Raw genomic sequence first — 15,576 nt, forward strand, 5'->3', positions numbered from 1 at the left:
AGTCACGGGCTTACCTGCTATGCTGCCATTCGATGATGCCTCGGGCGCCATCGTTAGCGTCAATAATAATTTGAGCAGTCAAACCCTCTGAGTCTGAAAAAAACATTATGAATATAAAGTTTTTTTAAAGGTTGTTGAAGGTAGAAATTAAAGGCATTCTATTTGAGATTAAATAATTCCTTATATAGTTACTGTTGACAGTATTCAAAAGATGCTTAAGAAAGTAAAGACAAATATAACACCCGAAAGAATACAATTTGCTCACAAGAGTCACTGATACTTTTTAGGCAAATAAGAACATTGTGAAACAATAAATCAGGGTGTGGATTTATTCTTGAGTTTAATAGTATTTGGCAAGTCTGCTGAAGATCACCATTTCAGGGAATGGAAAATGGAAAGTGAAGATGGAAAACAAGAGGAGAAAGTCAGAAAATGGTTCAGAGAAATATACAAGTATAAATATACAAGTATAATACAAATATACAAGTATAAATGAGAGACAAAGACAGAAACGGGGATACAAATCAGACAGGTGAGAAAAAGGGGTAAGGGTTGGAAGGGTTAACAAGAGCCTAATTAGAAAAGTAAACTACTATCTTTTTTATTTTTTATTCTGCCCATCAAATCCAGTAGGTTACTAATACCTTCTATTCAGTTTAAACTAAAGCTAACATTGTTGTTTTTGTTTTTGTTTGTTTTTGTTTTTGTATGGGGAGTTTATTTTGTGTCAGTCCTGGGGCTTGAATGCAGAGTTTAAGCACTATCCAAAAGCTGTTCTTTTTGTTTTTGTTTTGTGCTTAGGGCTGGTGCTCAACCATATGAGACACAGCTTCACTTATGGCATTAGGGTGGTTAATTGGAGATAAAAGTCTCACAGATTTTCCTACCTTCTAACTGTGATTCTCAGATCTAGGCCTCTTGAGTAGCTAGGATTACAGATGTGAGCCCCTGGTACCTAACTCTCATTAGTTTTTATGCAGCTATGATGATGATGATCATCATCATGATCATTATCATTATCGTTATTGTTGTCAGTCATGGGGCTTGAATTCAGGATCTGGGTACTGTCCCTGAGCTCTTTTGTTCAAGGCTAGTGCTCTGCCACTTTGAACCACAATGCCACTTCCAGTTTTCTGGTGGTTAATTGGAGAGAAGAGACTCACAGACTTTCCTGCCCAGGCCGGCTTTGAACCTCGATCCTCAGATCTCAGCCTCCTGAGTAGATAGGATTACAGGTGTGAGCCACCAGGGTCCGGCTTTATGCAGTTATTTTTAGTAGTTTGTCCTTTACCTTGGGCCTAGGTTACTTAAGACAACTGCCTCCATGGGAAAAAGCATAGGGAGTCTAATTCTTTCTTAACTGAAGACACCAGCACTCAGGATTTCTATTAGACTAGAGATTCTAAAAGCAGACTATGTCATCCAAGTGCTGTACCATTTCTTAGCTATCATTTGGGGGACGACATAAAGCTTCCTTTAGTCTCAACTTTATCAGTACAATGGAAAGATGTAAGAAATTAAGCTTGTACAAAGCATTAACAACAAATGAATTGGAGAACAGCCAATAAGACTGTAATATGAGTAAAACAGCAATAGGCAGTATTTTGTTAGGTTTTTTTAGCATAAATAATTGCCTTGTAATAATATTTGTACAAATGGCCTAGTCATTATAATCATCTATTCTTTTTTGCAAGAGTTAAGACTTGCCTAATAATAACATGTAGAAATAACAGATATTCATTCATTTCAGAGTTGTCACTCAGAGGGAACAGAGAATACTGTTCCAGATGGAACTATATGTGTCCTTGCATCTTCCTATCCCAGATTAGTTTCTCCTCAAGGCAACACACCTCCTTCCATTCAATGGGGCAGCAGGAAGGCCACTCTCTCCTTACTCATCACCACCCAACCACACCTAGAGGCTTCCAACACAATTTCCCAATACTAAATGTTCAAAGTGGAAATGGGAGATTGGGTTCAAACACAGGACTGCATCTTTTTTTTTTAGGGAAGCTACATAAATTTCTACCAGGTTCAAGTTTTACCTTTCAGTCTGTAATGCATTAACTGTGTCTTTTCTAAAAGCATGAAAAGAAAAAAGATCAAAGTCAAAGAAAGAACCCAAGCACAAACAAACACATAAATGAAAGATAGGCTTAACCTACTGGGAACTAACATAGCTTGGAGATCTAATGCAAATAGCTAAATTTTAAAAGAAAAATGTTGTAAGAAAAATATTTTCTAAAGAAATAACATTGCATTTTAAGCATTAAAATTTTGGTTATAAAATTGCTGTAAAATTTAAGAAGTATCATGCAATAATTTTAATGTCTTTAGATTGTTCTAGGAACAAAATTGCAATAGTAGTGACTAAATCTAAAAGCCTAATATTGTCAAATATTGTTGAGATTAATGAATGTCACAACAGTCACTTCTGATTACGAAACAAAATTACTTCTTTTGACGAGAGCAAAAAGAAACAAAAACCTACCATACCTAGTCTGGGAGGAAATGATGTTAAAGGAGTCATAATAAGTTCAACACAAGTTAAATTCACCAGGAAATATTCTTCTAGCTCGGATATATCATCCTGAAAAAAATTATACTAATTAAATTCCTTTTATCATGTTCTCCAAGGAATTCTCCTTCATATGTTATTTTTATATTACACATATGTGTGTTTAAATATACACATACAGTAGAAAATAAACAGAATAGAAAATATTTAAATTCCAAAAATTACCATACAAAATTAAACATATATCTGGTTGTAAGAAAAAGTTAAAGCAATGGAGACCACGTAACTATTATAATTTTTAACTAAGCCTAATATGAATAATAAGAAGAATGACACATGGAAACAATACAGCTGCAGACTCAATAATGTCTATCACCAAATTTTGTGAGTTTGGGTAGCAATTAAATCTGAAGAACCCAACTTAACCATGTTTATAATGAAGAAAGCAATAGCTACATTAGTATAGGCTTGTAATAATAATTTAAAGAATTCCTATGAGTACTTGGTCTAGAGAGAATGTTACTACTATTAATCACTAGTCAACATATTAATTCTGCTTTAAAAGCTCATATAACTAAGGAATCATGTACTTACATCCAGTTACATTAACAGAATAGACATTTCAAAGATGGTTTGCTTGCAAGTTTTGACAAATTCTGCTACATAATGTTGTCTTTTATATTATGGATTTTGAGTTCTTATCATATCACAATGGTCACAGTACTGTTATAATAATATATATAATTAAAATATTCCTTAATATTTTTATAAAACTAAAATGAGCCAAGGGGAGAATAAATTGTTTTCCAAATGGGATCTCAAACTAGAGTAATTAAAAATATTTTTCCAATTCTTATTACTCTTCTCTTTCCCAATTAAAAACCATCTGACCTTCTCCCCTACATATTAACTCTTTTCATGGACCTCTTAGAAGTACATGTAAGCAACTGAAACACTAAGTCCATTAAAACCCAAAACAATACAATGATTTCACAATAAGAAAACCATTCAAAAAGCAGTTTCATTCACTAGCAATTACATTACGTTTGATCATAGGTCCCTTATATGCCATCAACCACCTATGACTTTCCACCTTCTCTGATTGAACTGTGCAGTCCACAGTGATGTTGACCTATATGGATTTGCTGGCCTACTAAATTATCAAAACACTCTTTTGGGACCTCTTACAAGTACCATCTTCCCCAAGGAAAGTCTCTATCAGAAGATGTTTCTATCATAAAATGCACCGATGTCAGCATATGGAAACAAACAAACAAAAAACTACAAAACTCCTATGTGATTTGACAAAAAATATAATCATATAAAGAAATAAGCTTAACCAGCAGGAATATCAAACCAGAAAATGACTTCACATAGTTAGAAGCTATTGCAGGTTACAAAAACTTTATATTGAAGACAAAAACTTTATATTGAAGTTCTTTAGGAAGAACTAAAAATAAACATGTGATATTAGTCGTCATCACTTTAAATAAAATCTTAAAATGTCAATGTATGAGAAGTCTCTTACTAAGGGCTATAAATTTGCTTACAACCATTGATAGAATAGTCTACGATTTTCTACTTTCTTAGTGACTACTTTGGGTTTCATACAATGATGAGGAAATAACAGGAGTTTTACCTCAAGTATAGTAATGTTGATGGCTTTTGTTGTTTCTCCTTCTTCTAAAACCAGAAAGCCAACTACAGGGACAAAATCAACTTCTGGCTCTGCAAGGTTTCCTTCTGTTTGGTTCTTCAAACTCAGCATCCCAGGAACAGTGGCATATGTGACATTGACAGTTCCTAATACATTGGTTACACAAAATTTGATGATTATTTTAAGTTTTAAATTATGTCTCACTTTAAGCTCTTTTTCTGTCCTTTAGCACCTGCAGTAGCTTGTGCCATTGGCCCATTTTCCTCACCCCTTCCTATATTCCTGGCCTTCACCATCTGTGAAGGCTCAGCTATGTCCCTCTTTAGGCAAAGCTGACTCCTCACTGCTCAACTTGAAGTATGGCTATGTGACTTATTTTTGTTAATAGTATAATGATGATGTGCTAGTTCTTAGCCTGCACTTCAGCGGGTCTTGTGTGTTTTCACTTGCTTTCTTGTGCCTTGATATGTCCCCAAAGCAGAAAGAGAAATGTGGAAGAGCCAGGATGGACAAGCCCAGCCTGGTTAATGGGCACAGTGCCAGCTTATTGGCTACTGAGAGTCCAGGTCTTCATGTTACACACTTTTGTGAAACTAGATAATTCCTTTAAACTTTTCATACACAAAGGACATAATAAGTACTGTCCTGGATTAATAAATAATAATACTTATCCTTTCCTAATTTTTGTGAGCATCCTTTGAAGTAGAGTATTTTGAACACCCTGCCAAGAAACCCCATTCGTTGCATAGTAACGAACCTAGAGACCCAAACTCTCTGTTGACGAAAAGCTGGATTGTTACATTAGCCTCCTGTAGTAAAACAAATCTTGATGAAGGAGCAAAATTTAAAACTCCATGGGGTTCATCACTGGCTTCTACCGTCAAGACAGCAGCATATCCTTGAGTATCAAGCAGAGCAATCCCTGCTGGGGGAACTCCTAGAAAACCAGAGATCGTATTAGGAATTCTAATGGTGCATGACATTGCCTTGTAAACACTAGACTACAGCCCCACACACTGAAGCATGCTGTATACTGTAACCAGAACTGATAAAGGTTCTATTTTGCTCATTTCTCTAGTAGAAGACATCAAGCTGACAAAGAGTCCATATTTCACATTCACATACTGTCCTAGTGTTTTTGGATCTCACATTTCTGCTAGAACGACAGTATCTTAAGCATCTTATTTTTTAAACATTTTAGAATTTTAAATATTTAAAAATTGTCTAAAAGCTAAGTGCAAAAATGACAACTATTATTTGTTTTGGTTTTCTAAAAGTACTCAAAAGAAGTTCACAATTGAATGCTATATTACCTTGTGTCCTGACATCAAACAGAATAATTTGATATATTTCTTTCTCTTCAGGAATGTTGTCATCCAACAAATGGACAAATATTGTCTTATTCAATATTCCCTGTTTAAAACAGAAAAAAATCTATGCCTGTAGTATTGCTGAACAAAAGCAATCTGCTTTTGGGGGGGGGCATATAAATTGTGTTTGCAAACATATGTTCATTTAATAAGAGTTATTTAGTTAAAAATTCAATTAAATAACACACTTGACATGAGAAACAAGGTTTCAGGCAGACAAAAGCAAACCCTATAAGAAGATTCTGAATGCTGACCTGATTATTGTATATTTTATCCTATGAGCAAGGTGCCATTATTAAAAGTTTCAGACAAAGTAGTAAGTAACCAAGATCTGCTAAAATGGTGAATTGGAAACGGAGCAAGCAAAAAGAAAAAAACAAAATGCTTAAATAGGGATACAAGTTAACACATCATAACAATGATATGTACACAACACTATGTTGAAAACGAAGTTTACAACTTGGGTGGTCCGGGGCAGGGGGTGCGGAGTATAGTTGTGGAGGTGGGAGGGAAGGGATGGTAGGGGAAAAACAAAGGAGGAATCAACAATGCTTGATAGGAAATGTACTCATTACCTTGTTTATGTAACTGTAACCCCTCTGTACAGTATTTTTACAATAAAAAATGTACAAAAAAAAGAGAGATAGAACATGACAGTGTTGCCCAGATATGTTATTGAAATTCCATTGTAGCATGAAAGGCATTGGCTATACGGCTTGGCTCAAATGTAAAGGCAGTAAAAATGGAGAAAAAACAAGTCCACCATCAAAGAATTCATACCAACTGGGGATGAAAAAGCGATAATGACAATAAATACAACAGTGGTATAATTTTCTATCCCATTTCCTCAAAATACACTGTATCTTCTAAAAGGTGATAGTAAAACTTTTCTTTATAGTTTTACCTCAGGAAAGAAGAGTTGTCCAGTAAAGTTAGCAAAATTGAGTTCTATATTTTGTCCAATAATTTTCCAGTCAACAGTAACATTTCCTCGACCAGGAGGTGTTCTTATCACATGGAATTGCAACATTTCTCCTGCAAATACAATGTACAGTTTTGTAAGTACTTAATGGAAAAAATGAACTTAACATGTGAACTCAACAAAACCCACACCCCAAGCATGCAACCATTATGGCACCTTGCCCAAGATCATAATAGAACTATTCTGTTTTGAATTTCCTAGAAGCTTTATACATGCTTATTGTTTATTGTCACAATAATTCCATTCCTAAACACTATCAAGTTAGTAGAATTTTAGGAAATTCAATATGTAACAGTTACAAATGCACATGCTAAAATGAGAAACACAAACTTGTATCCACATCAAATCATGCACCAGAACATGAATGTTCTGTAGGTTAAAGAAATTTCCCTGTGGTCAAATGGAGTGTTCGCACAGAAAAAAAAAAATCTTCCTTTATTGCCCAAAGGACATAAAATCCTTACACTGTAATGCAATGTGATTTTACATAATGCATGCATAGAAATGCTTGCAAATACCTGAAAATCACATTTCTTTAGATTATAACTTACATATACCATCAATGATTTTGTTTTATAAAAAGAAATACAAAGGAAAAGTGTCAAATCTGCCCATCAATGTCCATAACATCACCAAAGTTTAGTTTTCCTCCCAGATAACAAAGAATTTTGGATGTTTTACATTCCTGCTTTTTATCCCCATTCAATACTTCATAAAATACTAAATACTATAAAATTTCAATAAACTATTAAGTGATGAGAGTAATCTCTTTCAAATAGATAACTGAGCTTGCAAAGAATTATGATTTGCAAAGATAATTGAGGGTTGTTGACAATACATTCAATTCACAGACACAAATTAAGGTACAGTTGATGAACAATATAAAACCGAAATTATTAGAGTAAAAGATAAATATAACATTTAAAAGGCTTTATAAAGAACAATCCAGAGATAAAAATTGAAATGTATGGATATTCATTGAAAAAAATTCCAAATAGCTATTTGGTACATAAGTAAAATCTTTAAAACTTTTCAGAAAAGGAATAGAAACAAAGATAATAAAATATGTGTAAAACCTTGCTCTAGTATTTTTTTCAAATTACATTTTCAAAAAATTTTAATAAACACTTATTTCTCTTTTTATTTTTGGCAGTGTTAGGGATCGAATAAGGCCTCAAATGCTAAGGAAGCATTCTGCCACTGAGCTATCTCCCAACCCATAAACTCCTGGTTCTAATGGAAATGTCTCAAATCAATATATGATGGAATGATTTACAGACTCTCTTAGCACTAGTTACAAACAAAAGCAAAGAAAACATGTGTTAAGAAAACCAAATGTAGGTCAAAAATCATCCATATTGAATGAAAACCCAGAATCACAATAATGATAAATTTATGGCTTCAAGATTAAACAAAGCTTTTGAAATAACACAATATTTTGGTGTGACAATGAAAATTAATTGTGGAGAGAAAGGTTACTTTAGGTATCAAATGACAAGCATTTTCCTAAGTACTAAACTGCCTTCCAGTATCGCTAAGGATGAAAGCCAAAGATGTGCTGTCAGCTCTCACAGTCTGACTACACGGCTGAGCAATCATCTCCAGGCAAAATCCACACAGCCCAGCAAAGAGGATGATGTACGCTATAACTAGGGCAGAAGATCTGTCCAACAGTAGCCAAATCTAGCCGAAAGCAGATAAAAACATCAATGAAAATGCATTTTAATAACTTTGAGTGTTTGACTCTTTCCCCAAACCAAGATTGTTTTCATAAAGATAAGTATCAACTATATTGCAAATTTTTAAAAAAGTTTAGTCAATTAACATATACAGAAGTAACAACTTTGGTGCGGGGGGGGGGGGGGGGGAGGACTGGGGGGGTGGGGGGAGGATGGGAAGGGATAGGAAGGGGAAACAAAGGAGGAGGCTACAATGCTTGATAAGAAATGTATTCATTATCTTGCCCATGTAATTGTAACCCCTCTGTACAGTATTTTCACAATAAAAAAAAAGAAGTAACCCCGTATTGTTCATAGTGGACATGTATCAGCCAAGCTGATTTGGATTTTACAAAAATAAAATTGTCTAAAATTATAAAAATATAAATGACTTGATGCACAGACTGTCAATATGAGCAGTTTGGAAGAATTAATTGTTTCCAATACTGTACTCCAACTTATGCATTTCTTAAAGATTTATAGTTACTGCTCAAATATTTCACTAAAACAGATTCATACTGTCCCTGAAAAGTGAAGTAAAATTAAATCTATCAGATATGATGTGGTGATTATGCTGCTGCAGAGATGAGTGGCAGAATGAAATGTTTAACAGATTTATACAAATGTGTTCACACAGTTTACAGCTGCAGCAAAACCCATCATCTCACATTTCTGAACTTTGTCTAATGCATCAAAAAATGTAGTATTTACCATGAGCATTTCTCTTTGTTTTAGGACAAAACAGATAAATTGAATTTTCCAAATTCAACACATTGCTAAACACTAAGGCAATTCTTCTGTGAATCAACAATGGATGCTCTAAAGGTACAAGTCCAGCATAGTCCACATTTTAAATTTAATTACACTTATCAGTCTCCAAAAATAAGGCTAAAAGCAGTGTTAACATTGTTGAAAGCCCACATATTTCCCTATGTAATTTTCATAGTAAGATAAAGTACACATCAAAACTGAATTATTGAGATATAACATGTTTTAGAAAAGAGTTAACTTAGGCCTTCAGATAATCTATTTTAAAAAATCAAAGGAAAGAAAAGTTGAAACTACCCTCATTTTCATTCAGAAAACATAAACTAGCTGATGGGCAATCATGTGTTTTCTCTCCAGCGACAAACGTATGCTCACAGAAGAATATGCAGATTTTAAAAGCAGATTTTTAAACAGTTGGAGCAGTTGTTTTCATTGCTAGTCCTTTGTCTTATTTGTACCTCCAGCAGATAGCTGTTGGAAACTGAGAAGAGCATAATACAGTTTTCAGGTGAAGTTCATCCACCCCAAAGAAAACATATATGTTGACCTAAGCAGGTTCTCGGAGATGCTGTGGTACCCAGTAGGCTAGCACTGACTTCTTCCACGGCTTTTAATTTACTACTTATCATCACCACCCAAACACTACCAGGAGGCACTTGTACAACATTAGTTGCCTTACAGTGAAAATACATTTAAACTCATGCTGGATATCCATATTCTTCTGTATTCTTTAAAAACAAAATTCCATCATATTATGAAGAGCAAGAGCCTATATAACACTAAGCACTTTCTTTAATGCTTTGTGGCCTCTGATCAAATATGCTCTTCATTCTACCAACATGTTGATAGATTCTCTTCTTTTACATTGTTTTCTGTCCTTAAGCTTCTTCAACATAAAAAAAACTCCAAAATACTCCCCTTGAATCTATATTCTACAATGTTTCTCCTTTCTTCTCTCATGGTCAAGAAGCAGTACTTCTCAAACAGTTGCCATGATAGACAAGGGCCTGCATGTTTTGTTTTATTTGTCTTAATCCATCCTACACTAACATTTTCATAAAGTCCCAAAAGTGGAATTACTACTTAAGTTAAAGCACAAAAAAATCATCCACCCATACAGAGTAGAAGCTGCTTTTGGATAATATAGTTGAATTGTCATAAACGTTTCTAAACAATTCTTGTTATAGACTCTCAGGAATTGGCCTGAGGACCACACTTTGAGGAGTACTCCCCACAGGCTGCTAAATTCTTCAGTTATCATCCTGTACTTGTCAGCCTCAATTCTCCTTGAGATACAGAATAGTGACTCTCTTGGTGCCTTCTCTACCCTAACATCTGATTCTGCAACATCTAATTCTAAACCATTCTACAACATCTAATTCTAAACCGTTCTACAACATCTAATTCTAAATCATTATTAAAAACAAAATGTTTAAGCCATAAAGAAAATGAGCTATAACAAACACAGTGACATAGGCAAATCCAATAAAATTGCAAGCTGAGGGGTCCACAGAAAGGAGATAGATAATGTTCAGTGAAGGGATAGCTTCCACAACTCAGCAACTAACTCTAGCTGTTAGAGCCTTAGTGCCTCCATATCTCAGCTTTGTTTTCTCATCTGTAAGTAGAGATCCAATTATGTGAGCCAAATTATTTCCATTTCTTAAATCTTCATGGTAAAACTATTTTTTTAAAAATACAAACTGTGTGGTGAAACCATCTATAAATAGTTTTTTATCTCCACAGCTTTTTACAATGTTTGAGCAAGTCATTCTTATGCATGGCATGAAGATATTACTCAAGATTTCAAGGACAGTATTAGATTTAAATGGACACTGTATGAGATTTTCCAACTTTGCACTCCTTTCATAAAAAGAAAAAAAGATACAATCTGTTACTTTTTTATTGCTACCACTAGTAACATATGCTACACTTGTCAAGAACTATGCTAAGTATTTTACATTTAGCTGCATGCTTACTCCTCACAAAGAAACCTGTGAAAGAAAAAATACTGTCATTTAATGGATGAGAAAGCTGAGGAACTCTAGTTTGACTAAAAATAAAATCACAGCAGTGAGATGACAAGTTAGAGCACAGGATTAATCAAGCAGTTTGTGCGATAGCCAGCCCTCTCCCAATCAAGTTCTATCTGGATGAAAACACACAGCTAAACAAGATAATTACAAGAAACAAATCAGAAGAATTAAACAGCTTGAAAAACAATGACATGGACAGAAAAAGAAAGGAATGTGTTCAGCAATAAAAGGAACCCACCTTCATGCCCTATGACAGACCTGGAAGCTGTCTGAAAGCTAACAATGCCTGCCACGTTGTCATTGGCCAGAATGTTCACTGTAATTGTGTCAGAGCTGGGCAAAATCCTGCTTCCACCTTCAGTGTGCACCAAACGAACAATGATGCTTTCATCATCTTCGGGCTCAGAATCATCTAAAATGGTTAAAGTTGCTGTCCTTTTTGTTTCACCTATTAAATAATAATAATAATGGAATTAAAAGCTAAAGCAACAAAATCATCAAGAGAATACAAAGGAAAAAGGACAAAATATTTTGTTTTTATAAGTAAAAATATTTGAGCCATTATAACAGTTTAGTACCACTTTAAGCAAATAGTGTACATTCACGATAGATATAGATATACACTGCAAAATTTCATCAATGTGGGCAAGATTGTAGACAAAGACTTTGAACTGTGAAAAAGTTCAAGACTGTGGAAAAGTTCAAGAATATAACTATGTAGAAAAAAACCATGGTAAGTGATATAAGACAGGCCCAAAGAAACATACATCCCATGGTTTCCCTTATTTGCAATAACTAGTATATGTCTGAGACAAGCAGGAAAGGTCAAAAGATATGTACATATGACCAGATAAGATAATGTTCAGTGAAATGAACCCAAGATAGGGACACAGTGTTTTTTTCTTGCTTGCTATTGTTTTTAACATATTTAAAATGTACTATGTGATTTTTTTTGTTTCTCTTGTATGTTCTTCTACGGTATAACCCTCTCTCTTTTCATTGTATTTGATTCCGGTGCCCTGCATCTTGTATATACATTTTTCTAATTTGGGGAGGGGAAAGGAAATAACAAAATGCTGAAATAAGGATACAGGTTGACCCATTGTAACAATGAGATGTACAAGACATTATGTTGCAAACAAACTTTACAACTTGGGGGGGGGAGAGAGGAATTGGGGAGGTGGGGAGGGAAGGGATGGTAGGGGAAAAACAAAGGAGGAGGTAACAATGCTTGATAGGAAATGCACTCATTACCTTACTTATGTAACTGTAACCCCTCTGTTACAGTATTTTTACAATAAAAAATATTTTTTAAAAAAAACAACATGGTTTAACATTTTTGTTCTTTAGTCAAGAACATTGATCTACCTGAGCAAAATGTAGAAAGCAGATTGTTTAGAAATAATTCCCTTAAAGAGAATGGTAACTCAATTTCATTTTGGCTTTGTGATGCATATTTTAATCACATTTTTCAATCCAACACCTCCCTGAAAGGGTAAGAGTATTCGGGGAATGGTGGTGAAATGGGGAACTAGAAATGACAAAAGCCGGGCAGAGATGGCTCATACCTGTAATCCTAGCTACACAGGTGTCTGAGATCTGAGGATCCCGGTTCAAAGACAACATGGGAAGGAAAATCCCTGAGACTCCTATCTCCAATAAACCACTCAGAAAACCAAAAGTGGCACAGTGGCTCAAGTGGTAGACTGCTAGCCTTGAGCTGAAGAGCTGAGGGACAGCGTTCAGGCCCAGAGTTCAAGCCCCATGACCGACAAAAAATAAAAATAAATAAATGATGAATGTGTGCATAACCAGATAAGACTGCACTCAGTGCCAGGCTCCAGGATGTGAGAGCAAAAAGAAAGGAGGAAGACAAAGAATTCAAAGAGCAGCAAAAAGGACCAAGCAATCAACTTTGTAGTTGTCTCTAGGAACCCATTTGTAAGGTGACAATAATTCATCCACTCAATAGTATTTTTTAAAAACTTACAAAAAAAATATCTGGGTACCACTGTCTCAGTCTGTAATCCAAGCTACTCTAGAGATGGAGATCTAAGGATCATAATTCAAAGGCAGTCCAGGCAAGAAAGTTAATGAAACTCTTATCTCCTGGGCATGGTTCTTGAGCTCTTTTTGCTCAAGGCTAGCACTTTACCACTTTGAACCACAGAGCCACTCTGGTTTTCTGGTGGTTAATTAGAGATAAGAGTCTCATTTACTTCTCTGCCTGTACTGGCTTTGACCTGAGATCCTCAGATCTCAGCCTCCTGAATAGCTAGATTTATAGGAGTTAGGCAGGCACCACTGGGATGCAAGGTAGTAGTAATTTTATAATGCTATTATTTTATAAGATAATTTTCTTTGCAGTTATCAAGACCACTGGAAACATAACCATTATCTCTCTCTTTAACACATTTTCATTATTTCATCTGAAGCAGAAAGAAATGGCACCAAATTACTGACTATATCTTTCCATCAAGCAGAACATTGACCACTCTCACTCTTCTCCAAATCATTTACCAGTAAATAACCATTATAGAAATATTTTTAAAATTGAGTTAATTTTTTTCATTTTCTTTTTTTCAATAAGTTTTTTATTGTGAAAATACTGTACAGAGGGGTCACAGTTCCATGAGCAAGGTAATGAGTACATTTCTTACCAAGCATTGTTGCCTCCTTTGTTTTTCCCCTACCATCCCTTCCTTCCCACCTCCTTGTAAAGTTTGTCGATATAGCATCTTGTACGTCTCATTTTTTAAAGTAATTCTCAAACATGTTTTCAAAAGTATACTGTGTATATATCATGACTGAAACTTAAGTTGCCAAAAAAGGTGTATGTATTAAAAGTGAAGTAACAGTCCTGGTGGCTCATGCCTGTAATCCTAGCTACTCAGGAGGCTAAGATCTGAGGATCGCATTTCAAAGCCAGCCTGGGCAGAAAAGTCTGTCAGACTTTTTTCTCCAATTAACTACCAAAAAAAAAAAAGCTGAAAGTGGAGCTGTGGCTCAAGTGGTAGAACACTAGCCTTGAGCAAAAGAAGTTCAGTGACAATAATCAGGACCTGAGTTCAAGTCCCCGGACCAGAGGGAAATAAAGAATATACACAGTAGGAATTCTTACGGACATTAACATAAACGTTGACTATAACATCTCTACCAGGTAAGACCCATTTAGATCCATGACTCACCTTCAGCAAAAGTTAGGAATTCTCCAGCACCTATGAAATCTAAGCCTTCAGTAGCTGTTCCCCCAACCACACGCCATTCAACTGTCACCTGGCCTAAGCTGCCCCCGGTTCTGTGGATCACAAACTCCACAGAGGTTTGTGGCTGTTCCTGCACTTCAACAAAGAAGCCATCTTCTGAGGTGTTAGGACTGATGCTGTAGATAACAAACACTCCGAAGGCATCGCCATTTAGGGCTATGACAACTGCAGAAGTATTTGGCTGTCCAATGGTTGGCTGGTTTTTAAAACTGGCTGTGGTATTGATGAGGTGAACTTCAAGAAGAGAAATTAGGAAGCTCTCATCCATCTCTGGAAAATCATCAGGAAGAATAGAAACTGTGAGGTTTGCAAATTCATCACCCTCCAGCATGATGGCCCACTGCCTTGTCATAGGCTCGTAGTCAGTACCAGCCACCGCCTGACCACTGAAAAGAGATGCTACCCTGCTCATGTTTTTCTTGTAGGTCCAGAAGTCTGAATTGTTGACAGTTAGACTGACCCATGATGTCATCCAAAAACACTGGGGACCCTCAGAAGCACTGGAAAATGAAAATGCTAAGCAAGCATGCTCTCTGAGGCACAAAGTTGCACAGGTATCCTGGGGTTTCCCCGGGGCTGAGATGTTCACCCAAGTTCTCCAGAGCAGGTCAGGCACCCCTTGAGTTGGTGACTCATAATAGGATAGTAAATCTTGACCTTCCTCAACTGCAAGAGCCACTACATCAATATCAGAAGTACTGTAGAAGAGCAACAGCCGACCAAAGTGCCCACCACTAAAAGATGGAGGACAATTAAAGACAGGTTAAGAGTGGCATATGGATTACACACAGAGAAGAGCAATGCTAACTGTAGTTCTCACTCTTTCTCCTGTTTACTCATTCAAGCACAGTTATATTCCCTAAGCATTTCTCTTTTCACATTTTATTTTCTCACATAAGGAAATCTTCCTAGTGTTCAGTGAAATAAATCTTATTTTTAATCAAGCTATGAAAATATTTTAGAAGGCACACAATTGGCATCCACTTTACAATTTCCAGGCAGAGTTGCAAATTTTAATTTTTACTACTAGCATCCACTGAAATGAAGTTAATAATAAGAGCATGAATACATTTTGAGAAAACATCATTTCTTGTCCAAAGATCTCTCAAACCTATGTATTCTGTTTCTGACAGACCTCAATGGACACTGTGCCAACTCACCAAAGAAATACCGGAAGAAAAGAAACCCCATATCTACCCCAGATATGTTTTAATCAGTTGGAAGTTAGTTATTTAAGTTTTTGTTCTAATAGGCCACAGAT

The 15,576-nt window shown here is 35.5% G+C and overlaps 1 protein-coding gene across 1 annotated transcript in view; it reads right to left on the reverse strand.

Annotated features, from left to right (window-relative positions):
• Positions 1-15,576, reverse strand: part of Adgrv1 (adhesion G protein-coupled receptor V1) — a 479,179-nt gene that overhangs the window by 393,410 nt on the left and 70,193 nt on the right. Inside the window, exons 32-39 of the mRNA XM_042690972.1 lie at positions 14,238-15,049; positions 11,288-11,497; positions 6,450-6,580; positions 5,489-5,588; positions 4,933-5,112; positions 4,158-4,321; positions 2,497-2,590; positions 15-93 (exon numbers count right to left, since the gene is read on the reverse strand). Of these exons, the coding sequence (XP_042546906.1) occupies positions 15-93; positions 2,497-2,590; positions 4,158-4,321; positions 4,933-5,112; positions 5,489-5,588; positions 6,450-6,580; positions 11,288-11,497; positions 14,238-15,049 (1,770 nt within the window). The remainder of the gene's footprint in view (positions 1-14; positions 94-2,496; positions 2,591-4,157; positions 4,322-4,932; positions 5,113-5,488; positions 5,589-6,449; positions 6,581-11,287; positions 11,498-14,237; positions 15,050-15,576) is intronic.

The sequence above is a fragment of the Dipodomys spectabilis genome, unplaced genomic scaffold, assembly GCF_019054845.1.
Source record: "Dipodomys spectabilis isolate Male_0828 unplaced genomic scaffold, ASM1905484v1 ptg000140l, whole genome shotgun sequence".
Taxonomy (NCBI): domain Eukaryota; kingdom Metazoa; phylum Chordata; class Mammalia; order Rodentia; family Heteromyidae; genus Dipodomys; species Dipodomys spectabilis.